A 27,991-nucleotide genomic window follows, 5' to 3' on the forward strand; every position below is an offset into this window, starting at 1 on the left:
GGGATGTTCAGGCAGGCAGTGTGTGTCTGGCAGAAAAATGGATCACAGAGATATAAAGTCTTTAGTGCTTTATACTGCTTAAACTCCCCCTGATCCCATTTCTCCATCCATAGGTAGCTGAGAGAGGGAGTCCTATGATTCCTCCTCACCCTCATCACAAGTAAAAGAAGCTTAAATGATTTCAGATGCTACAAATTTTGAGCTTATTGAATGAAAGCCACTGGAAAAGCATATTGTCATTCTGAAACTGAAAGATTGCTTTAAAAATGAAGAACCAAAGCTATGCTTAGAGGAAAATCCAAATAATTAAGCCAGGGAGTACATAAACCAGAAATAGCTTTTATTGCCAAAAATGTACATGCTTTAACACAGAAGAGTGAAAGATCCTTACCTTTTATTGCAATGCAGATCATAAATAGGAGTTTTGAACTGTATGGACTTGACCATCTCTCCTGTTCGCAGGGAATAAAGGTCCACACAGCAGTAAGGTGGGCTTGTCCTAAAATGGATTTTTAAAAAATATTTTAATGGAAAGGATTTTTTTTTGTAAAATTCTTGTGTAAATTATTTCATCTTCCCTACATTATTAAGTACACTTAATGAAAAATCCAGCAATATGAGGAAAAAAAAGGGTCAATACAAGCCTCCTACATTAAAGGAAGGTGTGATTAAAATGGAATTAGGATATTCACAACGGTCAAGAACCTTTATGGAGCAAATAATTACCAAGACTTCAGTTTCCTGGGTCACAGATGAGACTTAGGAACATCAGATCTGACCAGCAAAGTACAAGCCATTTGACAGGCATAAACTTATTTAAAAAATATTCCTCAGAGCAACACTTCCCTCAAGGCAGAAGGTACTGCACTCCATGCAACAGCTGAATCATTTGACTTGATTGGATAGAGACACATTACAGAGAATTTACATTACATCCCTGATGGACTTTTGTTTGAACTACAGAGATCTTTTCAAGCACTTTGTGTCACTTTTATCATTTTAATATAAATAAAACTCCAAGGCCATTTCTTAATAAAAAGCTTTGCTTTCTTTTGAGAGGGAGAAAGTGCTGAGTGTTCCGATAGGGCTGAGGAAGGTAGTGGTGGAAACCATTTTACAAGCTAAGGAGAGGCTTTGATGTGGCAGTTCTTTTCCATGACACCTTTTTTCCTCTCCAAGAACACATTAAAATGCTGGCTACTTCTAGGTCAAGGAATATGAAGCAGCACAAATTGCCAGCTGTACAAACATATCCTAAGTATTGGTAAAGGAGGGTGTTTCCCCTTGCCCATATCTGTTTTATTTTACTCAGTTTAACACAATTCCTGACACAACACTTGCTTGTCACTTGGATCTCCTCAAGCTGCTTGAGAATTTTCTGGAGAAGTGGAGTATAAATGCCAACTGGTTTTACCTCAAAAGCCTCAAGGATAATAAAAGGATACACACAAGAAGTATGCAGCAGAGAAACAATACATGCACAGAAAGACAACTGTCAAAGAAATAATAGAAAAAATTACTTCTGACACTTTGCCTACTGAAATTCTTCCCAAAGTACACATTTTTTTAGGCACATACCCAGGCTAATAACTAGAGGGTGCTATTTATTACTTCTAAGCACTTCAAAGGCCCTTCAGAAACACTTCAAAACCAGTGAGACCCAAGCCCAGTTACTTTATATTTGAAGCTCACTGCTGCTAGAAAATGCAAAAAACCACAGCAAGGTCTATGTTCAAAATTTCTCATTTCAGTACATCTATTAAGTAGAGGAAATTATTCTTTTGATAAAAGGCTACACAGATTCTTATTTCAAAACAGAAATCAGAGGAGATGATACAGCTAAAATCACATTAGTATAATTGATCTGGATGACTATTTCCATGTAAGCCTATATAGAGCAGCTTCATTTTCACTTTAGTGAACTACATAACTACAACTTCCATATTGCACCAACAAGATTGTGGGCAACAATCCTGTCTTTAAAGAATAATTACTAGTATGTCATAGTTCCTTTTGGCTGACCACAGTAGGACCATTCTACCAATGATTTCTTAAAATCATACAAGCTAAAAACCATTACCTTGAGTTCAAGTGTTAATAATCAAGTATCAGTATGAACTAGATCAAAAGTACTCTGAAATTCTATCTAGCTCCAACTTAAAAGTCATCTTCCCAAATGTTACCTTTCTTTTGATTCCATAGTATACTGCAATCCACGACCAGAAAACAAACTGAATGTTTGGGTTTTTTTTTTCCATTATTATGCACCTCATTTACTACTGACCACTCTCAGCAAGAGACATTAATTTAGCCCAATTTATAGCTACTAATTCTACTTTAAATGCTGTGTAAACAAGGAATGACACCATGTTGAGACACATAATATGCTCTTTTTTGCTTAGAAACCAGTAAACCATGTTTAGAATGGTCTTTCTTTATCCTCCTTCCAACTCTTGAGCCAGAAGTGAGGTCAAACCTTCTAGAATAGGAGAATGAGGATTATAGACACAGATGTAAAGATTCATTTCTCTCTCATAGCACTTAAAGAATAAATAACAAGTGCCCTGATCAGCCTATACTCACAAGCATAAGAGCTATCCCTCCCTCCTCCATTTCAGTGATGTCAAAAGCTCAATGGTTCCGTGGGTTTTCCTTTCCTGGCCTCAGATTCTACACTGACCCATTTCAGCACATTAAATCAACACAAAAAGAACACTTTGTCCTTTCTTTCTCCTCTAGAGGGAAATCTCCCCCAGGTGAACTTACTGCCAAGCACAGAAGTAAGGAAGGGAACAGTAGAAGCACAGGAACTGAGCAGCAGCAGATGAGCAGCAGACCTGGCTTTGCACCACAGAGCTGCTCCCTCTGACTGCTTAATGCAGATATATCAGCAGCTTCTTTAAAGGTTAGGGGCATAAATTCACTGATGACTTCAAAATGGTGGCATTAATAAATATCTACATCCAGTCAGGCTCTTGTGTTGTCTTCTCTTTGACTGTCACAGCAGAGGGAGAGAAGCAGAAGAACAGATGCCTTGTACAGCTGGCACTCGCCTACATCTGTGCTCCCGCATCACGACGTAAGCATCACCTCTTCCCAGATTTGCTGTGAGTCACACCATTCCTGAAAGCTCTGCTGCAAAATGTTTGCATACACAGACAAACACACAGTGCAAAACACAGGCTTGAGACAAGGGGAAAAAAAAAAAAAAAAAAAAAGGGAGCAGATTGATGGAACCAACACGAGGCCAACGTTTTGTGCTCCTGGAATGGTTTCGTTCTGCTCGCTCCCAAGTGTTCCCTCCCTGCTGCCTCTCCCCACCTTGCAAACAGCCCACTCAAAGAGCAAAGGGAAATCAGTTCCAGAAGGGGTTTTCATGAGTCCAAAAAAGGTGGGGAAAAAATGGTTGAAAGGTATAAAACCGAGCTAGAGCTTTTTCTGAAAAAAGTCGCGTTTCCACAAAAGCTGGGGGCAGAATCTTTAGAAAATAAACAAAGGGAAGCATCTCCATCTACCTGCTTTTGTTTTGCTTGATGAGATAACACAATGATGGTACTTGGGAACAAGGACAGAGGTTATGGCATTGTAATACATTTTAGAGAGTGATAAAAATGTTAAAATAATAGGTAAAACCTTTGCTAGAGGAAAGTGTATAAAAATGCTGTCACTTCTACTCTTTTCTACAGGCTCAGTCAATTAATTACTATTAACATCCAATGTGTTACTGCATTAAAATAAAAAAATAAATGAGGAAAAGGTGAATTTGCATATCAATGAGATTACATGAAGAGACTACACAGCCTGATGTAACAAATTCCAAAAACCCAATCACTTCTGACAGGGATTCTAAGCAATATCAGCATTACAAATAGCCTCCCAAAACAAGAACTGTTGTAAAGATCAGTAAACCTCAGCATCTGTTGATTCAGTTGTTACACCTTGATGTAAAGATGATGTAGCTCTCCACAGAGAATCACTACAGTGTTCCCTGCCTGGGGTCTTGTTGGTAACTTGACTTCAGGTGATGGAACAAGAGGCAAGAGCTTGTTTCCAGCTGCTCTGTATCAACTGATCCAGGTGCCACTCTGCAGGCTGTCCCTCTCACCTGCTCACACTGCAACCAGCTCCATCTTTCTCTAATTACACCAAGAATTACATTACATCTGCCTTGTTCTGTACCTTAGGACAAATATTGCACATATTAGCAGCAGGTTTTCAGCAGCCGTGATCCCTTTCTCTTTATAGTTTCCACATTTAAAAGAAACACAAACATTTCTTCCTCCTCTTCCATCATGGATTGACCTTCCTAATGTGAAGGGAACATAAAGAGTTTTCTATAATGGAAGAAAAAAAAAAAAAATGAAGTCTTTCATTTGGTCACTATTCCAGTTTTGATACTTCCAGGTATTATTTAAACAACACTCAACAAATTCACATTAGAATTTGATGGGATTGGGCTGGGAAAGGGTGAGAGTTACTGCACAGGAGCAGCCTGGATAATCCCTACTGACCTCAACACAATGATGTTCATTCCTTTCTGGGGCTAGATGCAAAAAACACAAATATGACAGAAACTACAGAAAAAAAAAAAAAAAAAACAACTTGCTGAGTATAACTGACTAATTTATTTTAGTCAAGACTAAAATGGTATTAGTGCAGCAATTATTGCACACTGCTTCCCAGCAGCTGGAAAATGCTATTTCCATACCTTGAAGCCAAATCTTGTTTTCCTTACACACAAGCACTCACTGATAGAAAAAGTCAGAAATCCACAAAATGGAATTGTATTCCCTGGGAAAAGCTTGGAACACTTAAATTGGAGAGCAACTTCAAGCCTTGTAGTACATGTTCTGCAGATCAGTAAATTCAACAGCAATCAGTAAACCAACCTCAGACAGGTCATGTATTTCCAGTCAAAAGCAATTTGAGTTCCAGCACACAGCCTTACAGTTACCACCAATTTCAGCAAACATAAAATGATGGATTAAATAAAAATCTGGCAATTATTCTATGACAATTTGCCTCTTATCTTTCACAACAACAACAAAAAAAGTCATATTTTAATTTCAGTGTTTCAAAATTAGGCTGCTGACTGGTTTTATTATTCTGTTCTGAAGTACAGTTTAGTTTTCAAAAACAACCTTTCACTGTTTCTAAAAAAATATAATCAGGAGCAGGCTGGTAATGCACTGCATGTTCCCAGACTTACTTCCCAGTCTGCTATGGCCACACTACTACCATTCTTCATTGTCTTATCCATTTCTCTTGTGGGGTTTTATTTATTTGTATGCAATTTGTGGTAATCATTTTTTCAAGCCAAACAGGCCCAACATAGTGAAAAATAAGGCTGTTTTCTATTTTCAGGGTCTGCAAAAGATAAAAATACTAAAACTTTTAGTAAGGTCATACTAAAAAAAAACTAAAAACCAACAATTCCTTACTAGCCCCATCTTACAGTCTGTGGGATTTAACATACACTTGAATTAATTTTTTTTTTTAAGTGCTCAAGCTCATTTTCCAAATGACAGCTTATTTCATTGTCAAGTTGGAAGGGATCATTACCTCACCTAGCCTTACTCTTTGATGCTGGCCATTAAGTTTGACCTAGATAGCTATTCTTATACCAAGTTGAAATGTTTTAAAAGCCCTGGCACTGAACATGTCACATGTAGAGAACAGGAAAGACAACAGTGACAGTAAGCCCAAGGAACTGGCTGGACAAGGTATGCCCTAATCATCTGTACAGAAAACTATAACAAGAAAGGTTCTTAAAAATGACTACTCTGTAAAGTGTAACATCTACCAATAAGTTATGGGTAAAGAAAAAGCTATTTCCATGTGGGCATGAGGAGCCTGACAGAAACAGAACTTTCTAAATCCCAGGGTAGTGGTTCAGATTCCCCAGTAACCTCTTGTAGCTGTGGCCACTCTCTGATGCTGCACAGAAGGGGAAAAAAAGCCAAATAAACCGGAGTACACAGTACAGAGTTAATTAATTGTTTACTGGAAAAATTCCTTCCTGAACCTTTACACTGGAAAGTTGAAGCATGAGATTTGATTATGATCTTTGTAGTAATATTATTAGCATGTTGAGGCCACAAAGGCAATTCTGTTCTCCTCATGGACCCTGAAGAAGGTTTGCTCAAATGAACAGATTTCAATCCTAGAAGGATCATCTCTTTCCAGGCCATAAACAAAACGTCCCAGAAGCTCAAAGGAATCATTTTTTACAAAGCAACCTAATCTTGTCTTGAAAGACTTTAAGCAACAATGAGCTCTCTATATTTACTGTGAGTTGTTCCAACATTTTGATAATTTTATTTTTATGAAATTACTTGTTCTTGCAAGATAGAATTTGTACACACTCTGCTTTTCACCTTCCATGTCTTGAGTCAACACAAAAACCTCCCTGCACTCAGTTGTTTTCCATAGGTCAGTAAGCATCCAAAGCAATGCAGTCATTAACTCATCTGCAGCAAGGTAAAAAATACTTGTAAACCTTGTTGTAAGGTTTGTTTTGCAGTCCTCCTCCAAGCTCTCATCCATAGTACTGTATTCCCACTGCCTTGCTGAAAAATGCACACCAGAATGAAAATGTATTTAATCCTTGGATTTTATTTAAAAAAAAAAAAAACAAAACAGTCCTTGAACATCACTGCAGAAAATGCCTCCCGCCATCTAGTCCCCTAAAACTCCCTGGCTCTCTGAATCCCAACTTTTCAGAATAAAAGCTTGAGAACTCAACTTTTAAGTCATTTTCTTGCTTTCATTCAAGGTACTTAACAGATTCACTCAAAATCAGGAAAAGCAGAGTAGGATTTTTTTTAAAAGTGACACTTCCCAAAAATGCGCCTGTAGCAGTGAAACACAAAGCAGCAGAGACACTTTAAGTGCACCACAAATTGCAAAAAACCATGGAAGCACTTAGTTATAAATAAGAAAAACCTGTACCAATCTCAGACATGTTACTAAACCCAGCCCTTTAAATACAAGAGAGATTATTTGATACATCACTAAAATATTTGTGTTAAAAACCAAGAGATACAAACTTTACTCTTGTATCTTCCTCAAATAATTTACTCAAGTCTATCAGTCTAATAAAAAAAAAAAAAGTTCCATCTTATCCTCTTACCTCACCACCCTCACAGCCCCACAGACATCTAATAAAAGTATTTTGAAAAAGCCACCAGCTCTGCAGAAACCATTTTGTTACAGGTAAACTACAAGTCTCAGCCTGAATGCCAAAAGAAGAGACTTGGGTGATGGTGCCAAAAGGATCCCCAGACACAAAGCAGCAGAGCCATCTTTTACTGCAAGGTGTGGTACTGTATAAATCTTTCCTGCTTACAGGCAAATTTGTATTATCCTAATTAGCTGCCTGGACATAAATTAATCGTATAAATTATAGAAGACAAATGTGTTAAGCAACCATGTGATGTCGTATAAATTTAAGCCAAAGTTGTGTTCATTTTGCCTTGAGCAAAAGTGGTTCTTAAGAAGCTAAACTTCATTAAAAGGCAAAACTTGTCACTAAATAAATTACATTGCCATGTGATTACAAGCTTTGTAACACTGTTCAAAGAACAAGCTTATTTTAATGTCTTATTAGCATTAAGTACCACAAAGCATGTAAATGCTCTGCCTCATCCTGCATGTTGCTATTTGTAAGTGGTTTTCAAATCTTCTACCAAGTCCTTTCTGCCCAAGTCTTTTCAAGGGCAATTGCATATTTTTATACTCTAACAGCTTTTTATTAATTTAATTTAAAAGCTATAAAAGATACCTGCCTTCAGCAAAGAATTTGCTACAGCATACCTCTGGAAGAAATTTAAGACCTTTTAATAAAAAGCCAATTTCATCCCAGGCAATTGCTATGCTCTTTACTTCTACACTCCCTTTATGTCCAGCTAAGGTAAGGAATTATCTTAATATTTGGAATTCACTGATTGTGAGGAGAAAAAGTAAGTTATTATCTATTTACACACACTTCAGTCTCTCTCCTATTACAGAAAATTACAAGCCTCAGTTTCTTCCATCAGATCCTTTTTCAGTTTATTGAAAAAAAAAAAAATTAAAAATTCTACTTTGTTGACTTCAAAGCCAGCTTCTTCCCCACAGTTTGATCCTTATTTGTAGGTTCATCAGCTGAGTTACTGGCAAGTGATGGGTATATAGAGTCCTGTGAAGCTGTCCTAATTACTACCCCATGAATAAGTTGTCAAGTGGCAAGGCCAGCACTCCCCTCCAGGAGATCAAGTGCACCCACTTAGGATCCTAACAACAGACCAGAGGGTACATATGAGACACAGGCACCACAAACACCATTTATCACAGCAGCAAGAACACTCCACAAAAACACACAGCAAGAAAAGTCTTAATTGAAAAAAAAAAGCACTAGAAGAAGAACATACGTGGTAGGGAAAAAAATAAAACTAATACAAAGCAGCTTTCTTCCTTAATAATTCAGCAAGATGCTGAAACTCAATTGGTTGATATTACTGCCTCATCACCAGAAAGGACAATACTCAAGTCTCATCCCTGAGACAGAGGTGCTAGCCCATTTTTAAAAGGTTTTTTTTCTAAATAATGAGAATTTCTCACATACGTTAAATGCTCAAAGCAAAGTACTAAGGGCCCAATCTGTAGTTTTGTTGAACTGCATAAATCCAGATGCTGCTATTTCTTTTTAAAAAGGGTCAAAAGAAGCCCTTAGTTACAAGCAAAACCTAGAAGGTTTTCCTGGGAAAATATTTATGGATGTTCCATCTTGTTAATAAGTACAAAATGATCACATGAGAGAACAGAGAAAATTCAGCAAATTCATCTGGAAAATAAGAAACCTGTCTGTAAGAAAAGAATCTTCATAATATGCTTCTACTACAGTAACATACTGCAGCTGATTCTTTAAAGACCATCAGAATACACAATTAACAACAAAATAAAATTTTAAATTAAATAGAAGGAAGGCATTTACAAGATTTTAAACTGTTCTGAGTTTAGCCTAAAAGTACCATACAGCTATACTCAGCTTTGGCTACTGAGAGATAAACATGGGAAAAGAGAGAGATGGGAACAAAACTTTTAAATAAAATGGGTGTCCACATAAAAGCTACTTAAAGTTGGCTTGGTTTGGTTGTTGTTGTTTTTTCTCCAAACAAATGAAGAAAATAATATTAAAACCAGAGTGATGGCTGTAGGGTGATCTACCACTCTATAAATATGCTTTGCACATTCATTTAAAAACCCAGCTACTATAAACATTAATTGTTCCTAACATTTTACTTAAAATGGAAAGATCAAAACAAGTGTATTTATGTTTTAGACATGTTTCTGTAGACAGAGAGCACTGGCTCCCTCATCAAAAGTATTTTAGAAGTGTATCAACTGTTTATAGGTGACACTACAGAGTTGTCTGAGTTTATAAGACATTAAGCTGAACTTTGCATTCCAGCAGTTTCAGGGTCTCATGTAATTTCATGAAGGTTTTCTTGTATAATGAGTAAAAATGCAGATCCATGGATTTCTGCCATCCCTTCCTCTGTGGATTCAAAGTTAACCATGGGGAAGGGCAGGCTACTTCCAGTATAGAGATCCTAAACTTGTGTGGTTCCTGAGCTCAGTCAGCAGAAAAGATGCAGCAGATACCATGAGGTTATTCTTCATCACACCCCACAGTGGATATGACAGCAAAACCCCTGACCAGATATAAAGTTGTTTCCACTCCTGGGCTGTATGAGGAAAATCCTGAAAATACAAATTTTCTTGACAATCCTGGAACAGATGTTTTGAACTGATGGAGGTCATGGATTTTTGGTTTTTTTCTTTTCAGTTCTGAGCACTTCTGACAACCATTACATCCACTTTAGTTCCAACAAATCCTACCTGGTGTTGAGGTGTCAAAGATGTGTTGTACCATCAACAAGAGGGGGAAATTTAAGGCTAGGTTTTATCAACAGACTGGTATTATCTAACATACACTAGAAGAACAGCACCATCAGTAAAAGAAGTAAAAGAGAGGAGGAATCCTTCAAAATATTAAATGCTTAGCAATCTCCAAATCTCTTCTATTTTGGCAGCAGATGGTTCTTCCCAATTCCAAATCACCAGCAGTACACAACATGTTTCTGCTCTTGTGTTCTCTGCCATAACAACATCACTCGTTCTTGTCATCAGAAGAGACCTTCTAGATTTGTTGGGGGTTTTTTGTTGGTTTTTTTCAATCTGAATGTGCATAAACAAATCCATACAGCAGCCTACAAGCTACCTTTATGTACCACAGCATCTTGCATTACATTGCTTCCTTCCCTGGCATGTGGCATGCCTGTCACTGAAGTGTAAAACATAGCACAAGCTGGCTTTTCAGCTGCTGCTTGCTTTTGCAGAGAGACCCGAGTGTGACACACTTTCCACTTCACTGAGACATACCACATGTTACAAAACATAGCTGTCCCATCACATTTCCAGTTAGTTAATACAGGAAGATTAGTGGCATCTCAAGAGATTTGTTTATCTACGCGGCTTACTTGACCATGGCTATCACTGAGGAAATGTACATCTGGAGCTCCACTTTTCAGATCAGAATCAGTTTTTCTGGTATATTCTGGATCAGATTAACATCCCGTGTGTAACCAAACGTCCTTTTCCACAGAAGTTATAAACCTGCACCAGCTATCTTTAATCTTTCTATGACCACACGCTAGATTGCAAAAAAATTCCGTAAATCTTGGAGAGCATAAGCAAAGATTTACTTCTGAATAGAACATAACTCTCTCATACCTCTATCAGAAATTAAATCATGATCAGTTGATTACACTTTCCTCCAAAAATATAGAATGAAATACATTTAAGAGTTGTCTTGGGCTTCTTACTGTCAAATGAAGCAGAATGCACCACTGACACAAATGCACGCAATTTGTATTGTGATAAATTCTCCCCCAATCTGCCAGATCACACAAGATGGAACAAAATGAAAAATGTAAAAAATCTTTGATATCAAGAGAGAGGCACAAATCACAGCTAAACGAAAGACGACCAGATTTCTAAGAGCACAACACGGAGAGCAAACTGATGCTGAAACATCTCAGCTACAGCCAGATTTCATCTAGAATCTAAACAGAGCACGTGGAGCCACTTTACGGCCTTGTATCCCTGGCCTTTACAAACTGCCATTATGTATAGGACTCCAAATCAATACTAAAGTTTTTTTTTTTTGTTTATTCTGAGGCATTTATGTATTGAGAGTACTTTCTGATCAATGGCATATTGAAATATAGCAGAGTTAACATAGACAGCAGTTGATTTAGCAAAGCCAGAATTCTACCAACTACCTTGCGAGTCAACAGAACTCATTGTTCTGCAGCACACTACAAAAACTTCTTCAAAAACACAGACCAGATCTTCTCTCAGCTCTTCCAAGTGTCACATTCCTATGCAGCCTGTGTGGGTTGGAGTCCACCTCTGTGTGACTGAGCAGGCAAGAATGAATCTTTCCCTGCAACCGTTACGATGGCCAAACTATTACGAACATCCAAATATTTTATCCTGTTGATTCTTGCAACAAATGTCTTAGGATGTCAGACTTGCTTTTTTTTTTCTTCCCCCCCCCCCTATGCTTTATCTTATGATTCATGGCACTGACAGGTCTATTGGCATCTTCTCATCTCCCAGGGAATCACCAACAAAGGCCAAAGCAAGCAAGCAGCTCCACGCCCGCCTGCCCCGTCATCCCACCCCCAACGCCAAAGCACTTCTTGCACTGAACATTAAAGACAAAACCTTGTACCAACCTGTTTTATCTGAGATTGGGTTGCCACTGGTGTCATTAACATCAGCAGAAACTAATGGGATGGTGCAACACTTCATCACCTCTGCATTATGTAGCCTCACTGCCTCCCATTGCAGGACAAGAAGACATCTTTCAGTTCTTTGTAAGCCTACTTAAAGCTCATTGTTTATATGCTTGTGTATGGCTCACATCACAGTATCTGAGAAGCATGAAAATCACTCTGTTTCCAAGGAGGAATTAGAGGGCTTTAGAGAGCCCAGATGAATGAAGCAGAGCAGAGAGAAGCTTAGATCCTATGGTTAAGGCACTTGAGAAGCACTGTGAACAACAAAGCCTCTACGAAATTCTGGTCACATCAGGCAGACCAAAATTTTCACAAGTGACCATAAATTCTATCTTCTTGTGTCTGAGTTGGTTTTATTTATGGCTTGACATAGCAGACCGTGGTCCTCAGACAGGCAGGTTTTTCACTAATAACTGAACTCCTTGGAAGTTCAACATAGAAAATAATAGTACCTGAAAATAGTTACTCTGACGCCCTGCAAATAGCAAAACTGAGTCTGCTTTTCTTAAACTCTGCCTTGAGGCTGAGATGCTATATGAAATGCTTAGCATAAAAAAAAAATAAAAGTGTTAGGTTATGCTATAGCCTTTCCCCCTCTCACCCAGTGAAGCCACAGCTACAGCCCCCACCTTTACTGGACCAATTTTCATAAAATTGGTAGGAATTTCATAGCTGAATGCAGCTGCTATTTCCAGGAGTTCCAATTGCTAAGGAAAGGCACAGAGAAATACTGCATACTCACCACAGAGAGAGTCATCTAAAATGCTGAAATGGGAGACACAGGCCTTTAAATTGTACAGGCAAATTATTAAACCTTTTAGTGTTATCTGATTAATGCCTCATCTGTAAAATGATATAATTATACTGTATAAATATTCTATTCATAACTCAAAAAATAATTTTCAAAAGAACTTTGTAATCAAACATCCATAAAATGCAGTCAGGGGCCTCCTCAGGTGATTATTTTAAACATGCCACCTCATCAGGGTTTAAAGAAAGAAGGAATTAAGAGGGATCTTTTTTTTTTTTTTTAATAATGAGTGTGCCTTAGAGCTTTTTCACAAAGGAGCCTTCCAAATCTCTATTTTGAGTGACTGAACAAAACTGTACTGTATTACAAACAAATTAAAAATTTAGAGCTTCCAAAATTTATTCATTCTCCTTCAAAAATCAATTAGAACTCGAGAACAATTGTCAGATTTTTAAAAATTTATTCTACTTAGTGTTTTCCTTCTTTTTCCTCACTTCAGAGATTTATGAGAATCTAATCTATACATGAATGCTTCAGCTCAGCAGACTCTCTTGACTTTTCCTCTGTATATTAAATATTATTGAAGGAAGGAAAGAAAGAAAAGGACTCCAGAGAGACCACTGGGAGACAGAAAATGGTATTTAGTAACAGATGCAAAGTTCAAATACTGTCAAGTTGTAGTGAATTACTCAAGTGGCAGCAATTGTGTAACAATACAGACACAAGGGCTGTAAGTTAATGCAGTTTGTAATTAGCTTCTTGGACTATGAGCATGAAGTGACAGCTGCTATTTAGGAGAAAACATATTAAAGAGCAACTCTTTTGAATTGCTTGAGAACTCTGTATCTAATGTTGTTAATACCCTCAGAAAAAGAGAGCAACTTAAATCATCCTGAAATTTCCAACTACTCTGAAATGTACTCTAAATCCTTCTTACACAGGAATAACTGTAAAACATGTAAGAAAAGAAAATATAATCCTCAACTGTTCTCCGGGCCTATGTCACGTTGATTTATAACAGTTATTTCTGAGACAGACAAAAACACACAGATGCAAACAATTACTCTATTTTTGTAGGCAACAAGTGAGGTGGGTGGTAACTGAGAAATTTTGAAAAATCCTGTCACAATATTCCGTTTTTTCTGAAGTAACCCTCATCACACAACAAACGCTTGCCACATCAGAGACTTTCCAGGGCCTGAAGGGCTGCTTTGATTCCAGACCGCTGCAGGCATTAGCGGGGACGTAATTAGGGTAAAAAGTTCAACCACAGTTCCATGTCTAGAGTGCTGCCAGAAATAAATTTCCTCTCATTCACTGGTTTCTACTGTACCCTCCCTGAGAACCATATTGAAAACACATTTATCTTTGTAGAGTTTGTTCCTCTTCTAATTAACTTTATAGCGTTTACAGTATTTAATAATTTAAAGTGGAATTTAAAGTGGCCCTGGACCCAGCAGCTCTGCCTGTAATGGTGCTGTGCATTATCTTCTCCCTGTAGTGCTTCTTTTGACAAGTTACTCAAGGAAGGTATGTGCTGCAGCTGGTTTGATCTGGCTGTGCATTTAGCAAACAGCTACTTCCTTCCCTCCATCTCCTCCTCGTATCATTACACGCAGGAGGGGGGGTTGCAACTGCAGTAAAATGAAACTCTGCCTCAGCTCGGAAATCTGCTCTCCCAACCCTCGTGCTAGCCCAAAGTCCTCCTAGAAAAAGGTTTCTCTTTCTTACAGCTTCATAAATCAAAGCTTCAGGAGGTCAAAACTACCCATAGTTCTCACCAAGTGGTCAAGGTTTGACCCCAAATACTCATTTTCTTCCTCCCAGTTTTGATCCAAGATTAATGCTTGATTAGAGTTCAAAGGTTATTTCTTACTGTAGTTCACTCAGACATTTGGTCTGTCAGAACAACACCAGATCTTTCCTACTCTTGGTGGTTGGAAATGGAAGCCCTACCTTACACCACTTCATTTTCACTTGGGAGAAACCTCACAGAATCACCAGCAAATGCCACTTAAAACAATGCAAAAACAGTTGGAGCACATTAATATAATTATAGAAACAAGTCACAAGAAAAAAGTTGTGGGATCTGAAGAGCTTTTTTAAAATGAAGAACATTGCTGTATTTAGCAGAGAAGAGAACATAACAATCAGATGCAACATCACTAAAAGGAATTTAAACTACTTTACTCAGAGGCTGCATCTCTCAGGATCTTAAAAGCTCCCACACAACCTGTTAAGACTAAACTGATTTTTCCTACAGTAACCAGAGAAGAGAATGTTTTCCATGTGCTAGAAGGGAAGGAAATTTTCTCCAGGCAGTTGATAGGACAGCACACTTTCCAGTTAATGATGCTTTACAATTTTTCAGCAGTCCAAGAGCCTTTGGGACTCAGTCCCTCAAAGAGAAAAGAAATGAGAGAACTTTATCCAACTTAAAGGCTTCTACTATACTAGTAAACCAAAAACAATTAAATTAAAGTTTGCTCTCTAGAAATATAAACTTCTACATCCCTGACAGCCTTCAAAAAACAAGACTGGGGAGAAAAAATATGACCAAATTTTGCATGCTCTTCAATAAAAGACCACAAATCTATTTCATGGTGTCCAATACAATTGAAAATCATAACCATCTGTCCACCCCATTTCTGTCTGTGATTTGCAAAAAACGTGCTGGGTTTTATCTGGAGTAGATACACCCTTTACACACTCAATTGCATGATTCAGTCCCAGGCTGAGTCCACTGCAATGGCAGACCAGTAAAAATACTGCAGAAATTTACTCTGAGCAGTGTGAGAACTGGGAACAAGAACTTCATTCATCATCACTGATTTCCTTCTCTTGGGTGATCCTTCCAGAAAGCTTTGCTGTTTGTCTCTGACAAATCATTCCACAGATAGCAAATTTTAAACATTAATGCTACAGACACTTCAAACTGGACACTGGATTTTAGCATTAAAGAGTTACTTTGCCAGATAAGGACAGATTGGAACACCAGTGTGAGAAAGATATTAATGCTTTATTTCTTTCTCTTCTTACTCACATAAAGCTGCTTTCTACCAAAACCTTAACACTCCCATAAACACATTCCTGAGTTAAACTTGTGCTCAGGTTAGTAGGTTTTAATCTGCAGAAGCCATGTTAATAAAGCAAGCTTCCTGAAAATCTGCTGCCAATTGATTTGCTTTGTAAACTGATCAGCAGGGGGAAAAAAAAAAATGCTGGCTAGCCAAAAGTTAGACATTTTGTTTGCTCCAACTACTCCTCCTTCTCTAACTTGCCCTTACTTCCTTTCTCCTCCCACGATTAAAAAAAGATTACCTCTTGCTTCTCATGCCCTTACTTGACCTCCATCCAATTCTTCAAGTCACCCAAAATTTTCCATTGCTTGATGTCATTACATTAATATGTCTTTCTAAAAATATATGCTAGAAACCTTACAGATGCTACAGGCTGGCTGCATAGGTTCCTCAGTGAGGTACTTGACTCTCCATAACGTACAAAGTTGGAAACTCTACTGGCCTCCAGCTTTTCCTGTTTATTCTTCTATAACTGTTCTTTCAATTAGCTATACTCACATAGTTACCTGGTTATTGTAGATGCTTATGTGAGATTTTGGCATAAATTGCACCTTGCAATTTTGCAGGTGACTGAAATAATCTGTATCAATAAATTGGAGCTTTTTTTTTTTCAGTCTTATCACCAAGAAAGTAAACATGCCTCTACAAAACTCCACAAAACTACATTTTTACACAGATGTTCCTTCCTTTTTGGTTTCCTTTTATTTGCAAATCTTGTAATCTAAGACTGAAGTTGACTGAATCAACATCTAAACCAGCATAGTAGCATCAGCCAAAAAACACAATCTGTTTCCCATTTATGTGTCAAGACTGCATCCTTTTTGGGGGCTGAGAAAACTATTGTTTTCAAAAGATTATAGAGTGAAGCCATGCTAGTCATTTCAGTCGTTTTACTAGATGGAAAATTTGACTTTTAAAATACAAAAATGTGTGTACCAAAAGCTGGTCTGAAACTCAGACACAAGACAAATCTGTAGAAAACAAAAATTTCATCTTCCATGCTAAAATACTCATTGAGAGGAACACAAGGATTGAGATAAGTGGTGAATCTCTCTCTACAGAACTTTCACAGAAAGTTGGTGTCGCAAATCAAAATTTTCAACTTTGCTGTTTGATATTAGACACTAAAATTTTTAAAGCATGCTCTCAAATAGACTCAGAGAAATGAAGATTAAAAATAAAGAAATATTAAACTGAAGGTTAAAGTCTTAAAACTGATTTTCAAAGGACTGTAAGTTTAGTCAGCATTGAAGACATCAATGCCTACTCTATTAGGTTACATTGCAAAAGAGATGCAACCCACAGGCCAAGTTATCCAGAAGTTGATTTCTAAGTTATTAAGTTAATAGACTGTTAAATCTTTTCTAAGTTAACACATTGCTCTTTGAGAAACATACCAAAAGTTATTTTTAGACCTGTCAAAAACCTGTAATCCTATAAAACACCAGGGGATCTTAGGGGCAATATACTGTATTTCTAAGTTACAATAGAGACCTTTCACTGTGTAAATGACAATGAAAATAATTTCAAGAGTGAAACCTAAATCCAAAGACTGTTTTTAGGCAAATATTTTGCATAAAGTACTTTTATACCCATCTTCATTTCATAATGAAGAAAAGAAGTCCTAGCATAGCATTACAGACAGAATTATTCATTGATGCAGGGGTAGTGAAAAGTACTGAAATTATTTAACATCCTTTTGAAGCTATTAATTCATTACTGCTTGAAAATTCCTTGGATCCTAGATTGAGAAGTGTTCTGCACTAAAAAAGAATACCTTTCCATCACATTTCCCCATTAAAGTGTATTTACTTAACAGCTAAGGAAAAGAGAAGAATTTCCTGATGGTGACCACTAATGCAGAGCAGTGGTCAGCACCAGGAAATCCCAGCTCCTAACTTGAACTATATCTCACTGATACAGTCCTAAAAGATAAAATACTATTAAATGCTGTTATTAAATGGCAGTGCACTGGATCTAAATATAAACTATGTTGTATCAGATTTGTATTACTTCGATGGTTTATCATCTTTAACACTTAAACCTCAAGTTAAGAACAGAACTAAAGCTGGGATTCAGACTCAGAGGTTATTGGTGACACAGCTGTTTTCATGTTGTACAAAAATTCTTCCTTATCCACAGAAATGACTACAGAAATTTAATCAAATGATCTATGAAGAGAACAGAAGAAAAAACAAGTGTGACACTCGAGCCAATTTAAAAGCAGTGTGACTCCAGTTGAGGGCAAACTATCAAAGAACTCTTAATCTGAAAGCTATTAACAAAAAATGTCATTTGCAAGGACTCTCAAAAATAACTTGCAATAAGCACTAAATGCAGAGAAGTGTTTCAGAATTTCCTGTTGAAGGTCTATCAGCATGAGCAAACTGGGCCTTTACTAACTGGATAAACCAGAGACTGGAGCACAGTCTCCTCTTTTTAACAATGTTTTTGTCTTCTGGTCACAGCAGAAAGTCTACATAAAATCTTCTGTTTGCAGATATTTACTGATAAGTAGTAACAAACTTAAGCATTCATTTTGAATTTTTTTTTTTTTTTTTTTTGTAGAAGAGCAGCACCCACCAATAATCTTTGAAGTTATTTCCCAATCACTGAGGAATTCAATAACACTGAAAATAACAACCCTTATAGTTTGTCCTTCTCAGACACCTCAGCTTCTAAAACAAAGGTACAAAGGGAAGTTTTATTCCAAGAGACATCCTTTTTATTTTTAAATCCACCATTTGGATTAAGCCAGAAACTCCTACATGAGTATTTGCATCACTGGTTGCATGCACTCTTATTTAGAAAATTACTTACAAGTTACTCACATGCACTTTGGGGAGCAGAAAGGAGAAGAGGCACTATACACAGTTTTGCAACGTGTAAACACAAGACTAGAAAGACATTTCACTTCTCTACCCTACGTGGGTTTTGCTTTAAACACTTAAGACAGGCAGTATTAATATTCTAGTTCAGCACAGTAATAATACATTAAAAAAATCTGACAGGGACTTGATAGTCTTCCTCCACACCCAGAGTGATTAAATTCTTAATTGAAAAAGGTGTGGCACTGAATTAGTCTTACAACTGTAAGAAGATTTACTTCAACTGTTTAGCCTCTGAATCACTGTCTAGAGGATTACCCTTGAAAAGCAAATATTTTCCTGTAGGTATAGATATAAATCCTTTACACTGTCTGAATCAACATATCAAACAGACAAAGTATCTTAAGGCCCTCTTTTGTAAGAGGAGTGATACAACAATACTGTTTAGAGAACACAAGACTGGTAACTTATTTTTTAATTCAAATAAGTAGATTTAGCATGTATTTTGCTAAGTGAGTGGCTGCAAGAAGGAAACTGCTTTGTGCTCGTAATTCATGGTCCACAACTGCTGTTTGAAAGCATCTTTTAATTACTTTTTAAGACACAGAAATTGCTTTAGACACATCTCAGTAATAATTCTGACTAGGATTAGTAGACCAATCATTAAACTGTGACTATACAAGAACAAAACAAACTTGAAGTATCTCTTTATCTGTTTTACACCTGTTTTATTCCTTTGAAAATTCAGGCACACTGAAAAAAACTTTAAAAGCACTTTAGTGTTATCCCGTGAGCAAACAGGCAATAGAGCTTTAAAGATGTCATTTTCTGGGGGTTTTTAGATGACATTACCATTTTTATATAAGAGTTAATGTTCTTACCCAGAAGATCCAATGCTTTTGCACACTCCAAGAAGAGGCCGCTTCTCAGAAAAATTATCACATTTCTGAGCACCTAATAAGAGGTAAAACAAAAACAGAAAACAAACAAACAAAAAAAGCACAAAAAAACAAAGGAAAAAGAAAAAAAAAAAGAAAATGAGTATATCAGTATGTACTGTTTGTGCTACCTTTCAAAGTACAGCTGTGCATCTTGCACATCCCAATATATTGGGAAGATTTTTAATATATAATACCAAATTCACAACCTGTGCAAGATTAATGATAAAAGCAGAAATAACAGAGTCACAAGCACTGGAAGAAGTGGTCTTGAAAGAGATGACCATGAGTAACAAAACAAGATTTTTGAGTTTCTTTCTGCTCGTTTCAGTCAGGCTAAGAATTCTGTAACAAGCAACACTTGCTCAGTTTTCATTGTTTTATAAAAGTTGTCTTTAATAAGGCTGTCACCAGCTCTGCATGGGTTTCACATGCTGGTTTCCAATTTATTGTTGAGGGAGAAGTGGGGTTTAAGAGACTTCACCATGAGTCCACACCAGAGCAGTCACTCTTGTCAGCATGGGACAAGCTGGGCCCAGTGTTTGCCCAAAGCCCATGCCCTGAGTCTAAGAAAAGACAAGAAGAATTCCAAATACTCTGCAGGAAGAGAAATCTTTGAGAAAGAAACCATCAGCAACCTCCTTTCTCTTCTGCTTGTGATCAATGCTTTAATAAATTCCAGGACATGTTTCTACTCAAAGTATAGAACAACCACCACCAACACCACTACTGAATTTCCTCTGTTTTCATTCAACCTTTGCCTTTTTAATTCTCTATCTATAGATGTGTGTGTGTTATGAATAATGGAATATTTGTTTCCTCCATCATACAACAACCCCTTTGATCTATAAAGAATATAAGTGATATAGTTTGTTCAAAATTCAATTCCCAAATACTGGTGTACTGCACTAAATCAATTATTCAGAAAGGCACAACAATTAACAATACACATTTTCACATAACAGACTCTGTTAATTATTAATAACTCAGGCACATGCAATTAATTTGTAACAAAAACTGTTCAGTGCTCTCATCTGTACAAGGAGAAGTCTTCCCTCCTACACATTTGGGTATTTATAAAGTCAAATGGGTCACATCAATAATTTCACCATCAACAATAGCTTTAAAAGTAACCTAGAACAACCCAGTGTATTTTCCTTTTATTCCTATTATTCAAGGGCTTTTATGAGTCATACCTGTACGGTATGTACTGACCTGTAAAATGATAAATGAAACATGTAGTCTTCTTAAGCATCTGGCAACCAATTTGTTTCCTTCAATACAAGTAACAGATCAACTCCACTTGCTTCTGCTCCCTTAGCTGGGCTCTCAGCAAAGGGTGAAATGCTGACTACCAGGAGCTCTGACACTGATTTCACCCTCTGTATCTAACTCTAGTTTGGGGGTTTTAAACCAGGATACATTAGAGATATGAATTCATCTTTTTATGGTTTAGTTCTAAGCTAAACAACAAGGATGGGGAGTAAGGGGAAGAAAGGTGATGGGAAGCAGAGGGAAGCAGCTGCACATAAGCAAAAGGAACATTGATTTTTAATACCAACAAAACAGATTTGCAAAACTTGTACAACAGGTGCTTAACCTTCTCATTTCAGCCCTTAATGACTAAGGTCCTCATTTAAAAAGAAAAAAAACCCCATCCTCCACTTGAAATATAAGTGTTCAGAATGTAAATATTAATAATGTAGGAAAGGATCATTATTTTGAGGACTCTGCAGGGCATTAAATCAGGTTAATAGCAGTCCCATTCATGAGATTGCAAAAAGCAACATGTGCTGCTCTCTGCAACGCTTAATGCAGTCAGCAAACCTCTCTGCTTCCACAGTGGATTTAATGTTCCCAGTCATAGTGGATTAATTTTATTTGTAAAATTGTGTTTATTTGCATGTGCAATATTCTGACGTTGTACACACCTGCTCCACACACAGTGTTTAACAAAATGCAGAGGGATGATGGAAATGAAAAACAGCTAGCTAAATCCCTCAAATACAAAAAGTATTGAAATCCTGTTGCAAAGTCTTTTTCTTAAACTCCTTTTATACTAAATCCTTTTAATTCTGTCATATAACACTACAGAATTTATAAAAGGCTGAAAATCCTGACAAATCACACAATTAAAGTAATGAAAAACTGTCCCTCCTGCCAACAAGGCAGCACCTTATCTACAGCTCCATTTAGCTAAACGATGTATCTTTCATAAAAATAAAAAAAAAAATAAAAACCTCAGTTAGTATACTTAAAACCAGGAAAAAATACCCGTGGCTAAATGGAATTTTATACAAATCAACATTTAGAACATTATGAAGTCAAGAGGTTATCCACACATAAGCTCAAAGCAGCTTCTGTACTGTAATTCTGATGAAACTGTGAATAGATATGGCTTGGGCCTACTAAGGCCTTTCAATAATGCCAATAATAATAGAAACAAAGCCAGCAGCAGAACAGCACACCTTTTCAAAGAATTAAAATGAGACCTCAGTGATTTTTACAGGAACTCAGAAGCTACTCTAACTATGAAAAGTACCTTCATTTCCTTCGAGTAGGAAATTCACTGCAGAAGTGTCAAATTCTGACCCATTTAGCAACAGTGTATATGCCCAATGGGCTGCATTTTCCTGGTTTGTAATTGCACTGATCAAGTTCCATCAGCCATTAAATAATGCACTGCATCTCCTGTTCAGCTAAACCCTTCTTATTTCTATCTGCTACTTAAAAACTGCATTACACCTGGGGCCCTGCCCCATAGCAGTCTGGTAGCCAACCAGTATGGAAATGTGCTGGGCCACATGGCTGCCACTCACTGCCTGTGGTTTTCGCTTCCTGTTTTGCTTCTTCCTTACTTGGAAAAAACAAATAAACAGAGAAAAGAAAAAAAAAATCCTTAACATTTCTTAATCACTACCATTTTGTGTCTGCTTTCTTGTGGAACTCAAAGGAAAAAAAAAAAAAAAGTGTATGTGCTACTTGAAACAGAAGCAAAGAGCCTTGAGTCAGCCCTAAAAATAGTGTGTGAATTGTTGCCTCAGCTTCAGGGCAGCATCTCTACCCATTCCATTTCCTGCACAGACAAATTCCAACCACATTACTCAATACCATGCCTGATCAACAGTGTTGAAGTGCTGTCCTCATCCCAGACCTTCAGGTGCTCCTTTAGGGTTAATGTTCCAGACCACAAGCATCGTATTTTTTTCTCTCCCTTAACTCCCCAGCATCACCAGACATTTCAAGTTTCAAGGTTCCTCTCCAACACCTGCACCATCATACCTGTTCCTTACATCCCTCAAAAGGTATCACCCTAAAGCCCCTCCAACTCTAGTTGATTTCCATCTACCTTCCCAGCCCATCCCACACTCCATCTATCTCTGAGATAAGACAGCAATGCTGCAAGCAGCAGCTGGGGAACATTATTACCTTGAGATCAGTGTTTCTAGAGTCACACATTAACAGAAGACCGAAATACTTTCTTTTGATTCAATCTTGTTCAAAAAACTTCAACGGTCTAACAGTTTAATATGGTGAAAGTTGAAGTCTAAAGCATAGATGGGATATGGCCAGAACCAAAATGGTGGCACACAGGCCAGTCCACACAGCTTCAAAGAAATCAGTATTTTAAAATGTCATGCTCCAAAATTCCTCCCTGTAATATCTGTAAAAGGCCTACATGCTAAGCTTGACAATTCTGTACTGTAATTTCTGGAATCCACACACATTAACATTCATTATACCATAACAAGCCACAGAACAGTTAGAAAACACCAAAACTTAAACCCACACCTGCATGATCCCCTTACACCAACCCAAATCTAGCTGCCAACTGCTACTGCTTGTTCAGCTTGTAGGGCTGCTTCCTCTGCCATACATACTCTGCAATTATTTTGGCCTTCAGGAATTTAAAACCACTAAGCCACCCAAAAGCTTCAATATCCACAAAACTCACATCTGCCTTCCTTTAGAAAGCAACCTAAGTATTATAGTTAAGTATACCTGCACATAAAGCTCAGTCAGCTTTTGAGGTTCAGATCTTATTCTGCCAAAATCAAAGATGTAAGCAGTAGGGTAGAGAGACAAATCTGCTGGGAAATTTAAGCTTTGAATAATTTTAGATTTTCTAATGCAAAACTGCTACGTCCCAATTATTTTTAGCTTTTCATGTTAATTCCAGTTTTCAGTCCTTCATACATTATGTTCCCTGGGTTTGTAATTTTTTATTATATAGTACCTCTGATTTCTTTCTTTCATTTCCTTATCAGTCTATTTCACTAAGCAGTCAAATTCATTGAGAGATAAAGGCCTATCATATCATCTGTCCTGCAAGCAGTATAATCTAGGAAATGGCACTGAATTCCTGCAGTTCACTGGGGAAGTTTATTTTCATAATTCTGAAGTGTAGAAATAGGTTTTACAGACAATAACTGATCTACATTTCAGCACACAAGCATGCCATCACATTCCCTTAAAATAATGAACAGAATGCTACTCCTGTAGCTAAATTTAACTGCTAGAGTTCCAGTTTTGTTTTTATCAACCACTTAGTATCTTCTCCATCTTAATAATCACGAGGTCACATAAATTTGTCTTCAAACAAATCCTGTTTCTTTGCAGGCTTGTTTTATCTGAAGAGACAGAGAAATCCAGAACCCAGCAAGCCAGGCACCTGTATACATATAAATAAGTACTAAACTCAATCACAGCAAACAGATTTGAAAGCAAAGAGGCAGGCAAGTTAAAAAGCTGTGCCAACCAGATGGCTCAGCAGATAATGCAGCATGTGGCACGCAAAGTGCCAGGACTCTGTATTCTTATTTCTAAGACTGACAGAATCCTGACAGAGATGCCCTCACATTCTGAATATCAGCCATGCAACACTATCTCCTCACTCGAGCCTGAAATCTGGTCCCAGTGTAAACCCAGCCTCCAAAAAGCCAAATTATATTGCAAGCTGTAGAAACTAATCAAAGGCAACAGCAGATATTCACTGTCCACAGTGAAAAGCACATGTCTACATTTTCCAGTGTTCTTTACAGAAATCACTCAACTCTTTGTGGACATCTTATCCAGGCTGCAGGCTGACCGTGCCACGGACACAGAGACATCAAAGCACTGCAGTGCTGGGCCAGGTCAGGTCTTGCTTGGTTTGTTAGCTCAGACGAAACCCTGCACGAACACTGCAGTGTGGCTGCCAGGTCAGAAGAGTTCCAGGAGCCATTTAACTGCTCCAGCATGGCACAGAGCCTGGAATAATAAAGCTCACCGGATCCGAGCTGGCAACGTGCAAGGCCAGCTCCAGATACTCCACCACCTTCCTGCTACCAGGACCACTTCTAACCTGCTAAAATCAGATTTGAGGAGGTCTCCTTTGCAATAAGCCTGCATGGAATAAGTCTGTGGAAACAATGCTTTATTATGCTGCGAAGCACATGATGCAGCAGAGGATCTAACATCAAAGGACTTCAGTATTTTAACAAAATAGTTGACAAACTATTAAGTTCTGCTACTGTAAAGTCACCAAGTTAAAACCATGAGCTTTCCTTTCACACCTGGGAATGAGCTTCTTATCACAAATGAAGATCTGTTTCTAGGAACGTGCCAAATCCATCCACTGAGAGAGTCCCATTTTCAATAATTCCCTTTTTACAGCTTTACAGTAAAATAGTGTTTGAGCCTACTGATGGTAATCAGCTTCTCCTTTACAAACTCCTTTTATTTTCTCCAGAATCATTAAAGCTCATGTGTTAGTCATCTAAGGCCTCTTATTACAGCTTTACTTTTATCTGATTTCAGATACTGGTCAATGATACATTCATGTACTTTCAATCCAACATTTATTCAAACCAAGCCATGTAAAAAGAGACCAAAACATGTTTTTAAAAGGTTTGACTTAATTTAATAGGAGCTAATTTGAACGGTTTTCTAACTATCATTGTCAGTTAATAAATATATGCAACTTAGACACAGAAAGAGAGTTTGGAGGAGCTCATAAGCAGTGTAATTTAGTATACTGAAAAATCAGAAAGCCCTGTTTTGCTAGAACAGAACTCACAGGCTCTTCAGTTAATTCATGATCATTTATAGCAGCATCAAAGCTAAAATCTGAACATTAAAATGGAGAAAGCAATGGGTTACAGAGTAGAAGGGAAAAAGTAATACTTGTAGAAAGCTATGAAGGCAAGAGCCTAAAATGAATGGAAGAAGAATGTTATAGCATCAATTTGGACAATGATCTGTAAAAAAAACATAAAAAATTATGCTTGATTATGAACCACAGAAATCCAGACTTACTGATTTGTGGAGCTGGCAAAATCCGTGCAGCTCGAACTGGACCATGGCGGACAGAAAAGAGCTCCTGAGCTTCACCACTGATCTGCAAGACACATGAATTAGAAACAGACAATGTAAAAACACACATACCTATAAAAATATATATATTTAGTAGTAGGAAAGTAGACAGGAAGACATGATACAGTGGGGAGGTAAGAAAGGTGCTAAGACATTGCTTTTCTGCAATTCACTATTAATGACACTGCATAGTTTAAAAGAAACAAGGCTTGAAAGCTGACTGCTGCCTAAAATGAACTAAAAAACTCAGGAAACAGAAGCACAAGCATTTATTCTACACAGTGCATGTTTCAGAGCAAAATACCTACTAACCAATGGTCAAGGGTGGCAAATATCAGTGGTAAAAGATGACAGAATTTGATATATTGGTACGTTCCATATTCTCCAAGTGTGAAAATTACGTTTAAAAAGGGGGGGGGGGGTCAAACTAATTATGTTTGTCACTAATGGCAATCTTGAAAAGATTAAGCCAGAAGCAGCTAAAAAGAATTTCCAGGCTTCCTGTAAGTGGTCAGTCAGAGTGCATTTTCCTAACTGTCTGGTAACAGATCTGATTTGGAATGTCAAACTTTACAAAAATGGCAAACATTATGAAGCTCATTTCCAAATAACCAACAACTTAAAACAGATGTAATGAGCCTCAGAATGTAGCCAACACGTTGGCATAAGGTTTTGCCAAACAAGCAGTCTACAAAATCAGAAGTGAATGCAATTTGGAACAAGGTTCTTATGAATCAATAAACTTTAAATCCAACTTAGCTTTTTGGAATGTCATTTTATAGTTGTTCCCATTTCTTTCTACACTTCAGGTCACACATTCAAAAAGTTAAAATCCTACTACTGTTTGACCAAGAGATCATAAGTACAGTACTTCAGACTCTTAGCTGACTTCCAATCATAACCTTGACCTCATTATTTAGTATCAGAGCTTTAGCCATTTTTAAGATGTAACTCCACTGCAGCTTTTGAAATGAAAATAAAAGATCCCACCCAACTACTGCCATCTCATTTGTACAGAAAAAGTCAACTTCAGTAAAAAGTTACCAAAAAATCTGGATATGACACTCCAATGTGGATCAGATTAAAACACCAATACTTACATCAATCATAGCTCCACAAAAAAGCGGGTTTAAGAGATTTTTTTTTAATTTAAATTGTATATCTTTAACTATTCTATATAAGCAGGAAATCACACAAAGCACTGGACTTTGTTGTGTGCCATGAAATAGTAAGAGCTTGGTTATTCCTTGTTTGCTTACACAAAACTTTATTACTATTGCTGAGGCCACACATCTCAGTTTTGCCTGAAGGCACCATCTTCAGGGTAGAGAGATTATACAGTCTGATCTTCCTGCCAGTTCAGGCCTTATCTTACTCCTGAGACAGCCAACACAGACAGCCAATCTTCTCTGTGAATGGGACACTTATTCCACTAGGAACTAAAGTGGGACAAGGAACTACATTGAACATAAGCCCAGCCCCATCAGTAAATGGCCAACAACTCCCTCGCTGCCAGCTTGGGTGAGATGTGGGCTGGCAAGTGGAAGGTAAAAGGCTCCACATCCCCATTACCAGTCCCTTGAGCTACACAGTCTTATAAGCATAGACAAAATATAAATAGACTTCATGAACTGAAAACAGAGCTTTAAATTCTTCAAAAAGCACCTGTGAAGAAACTCGGCTGTGGCTGCCATTTTGGATTTGATCCAGCTAAGTAGCGAGTCCCTGTGGCAGCTTTCAAAGCTCTTAAAAAGTTTTTCTTTCCCATTCCAAAAGCCAAGAATATTTCCAAACAGGTTTCAAGAATTGAATATCAAGCCATAAAAGCAGCTTCAGGTACTTGTTCTATGAAAGAGCGAATCCAAAATGACGGCGCCGAGCTGGGCCGATAGAACACTTCAGCTTTCCCAGTGCCTGGTATCAAACCACAAGCCCCAGACCTACATGGAAGGCTGCAAGGAAAGAACACCCCAATTCAAAACCCCAGTGAAATCTTCATCACTTTCATCCAATAATGACAGACTGAAAGAGGAAGAAGTCTCTCCTCCACTTGACGTCTTGAGCTACCGCTGAAAATACGAGCGGCCCGAAATCTGGAGCACTGGTTAATTTTTGATGACAGAGCTGTATTGTTTGGAGCACACCAGTTTGCACCCATAAAAAACAACAGAACAAAGGAAGTTTTGTTCAC

General features: G+C 37.6%; 1 protein-coding gene across 21 annotated transcripts in view; it reads right to left on the bottom strand.

The window, feature by feature from the left end:
• BCAS3 (BCAS3 microtubule associated cell migration factor) overlaps positions 1-27,991 on the bottom strand; it is a 310,770-nt gene that overhangs the window by 270,410 nt on the left and 12,369 nt on the right. For all 21 annotated transcript variants that reach the window (XM_071765279.1, XM_071765297.1, XM_071765287.1 and 18 more), the window contains exons 6-8: positions 25,744-25,825; positions 19,390-19,462; positions 392-499 (exon numbers count right to left, since the gene is read on the bottom strand). In XM_071765279.1, the coding sequence (XP_071621380.1) occupies positions 392-499; positions 19,390-19,462; positions 25,744-25,825 (263 nt within the window). The remainder of the gene's footprint in view (positions 1-391; positions 500-19,389; positions 19,463-25,743; positions 25,826-27,991) is intronic.

Source organism: Heliangelus exortis, chromosome 21 (genome assembly GCF_036169615.1).
Source record: "Heliangelus exortis chromosome 21, bHelExo1.hap1, whole genome shotgun sequence".
Lineage (NCBI taxonomy): Eukaryota > Metazoa > Chordata > Aves > Apodiformes > Trochilidae > Heliangelus > Heliangelus exortis.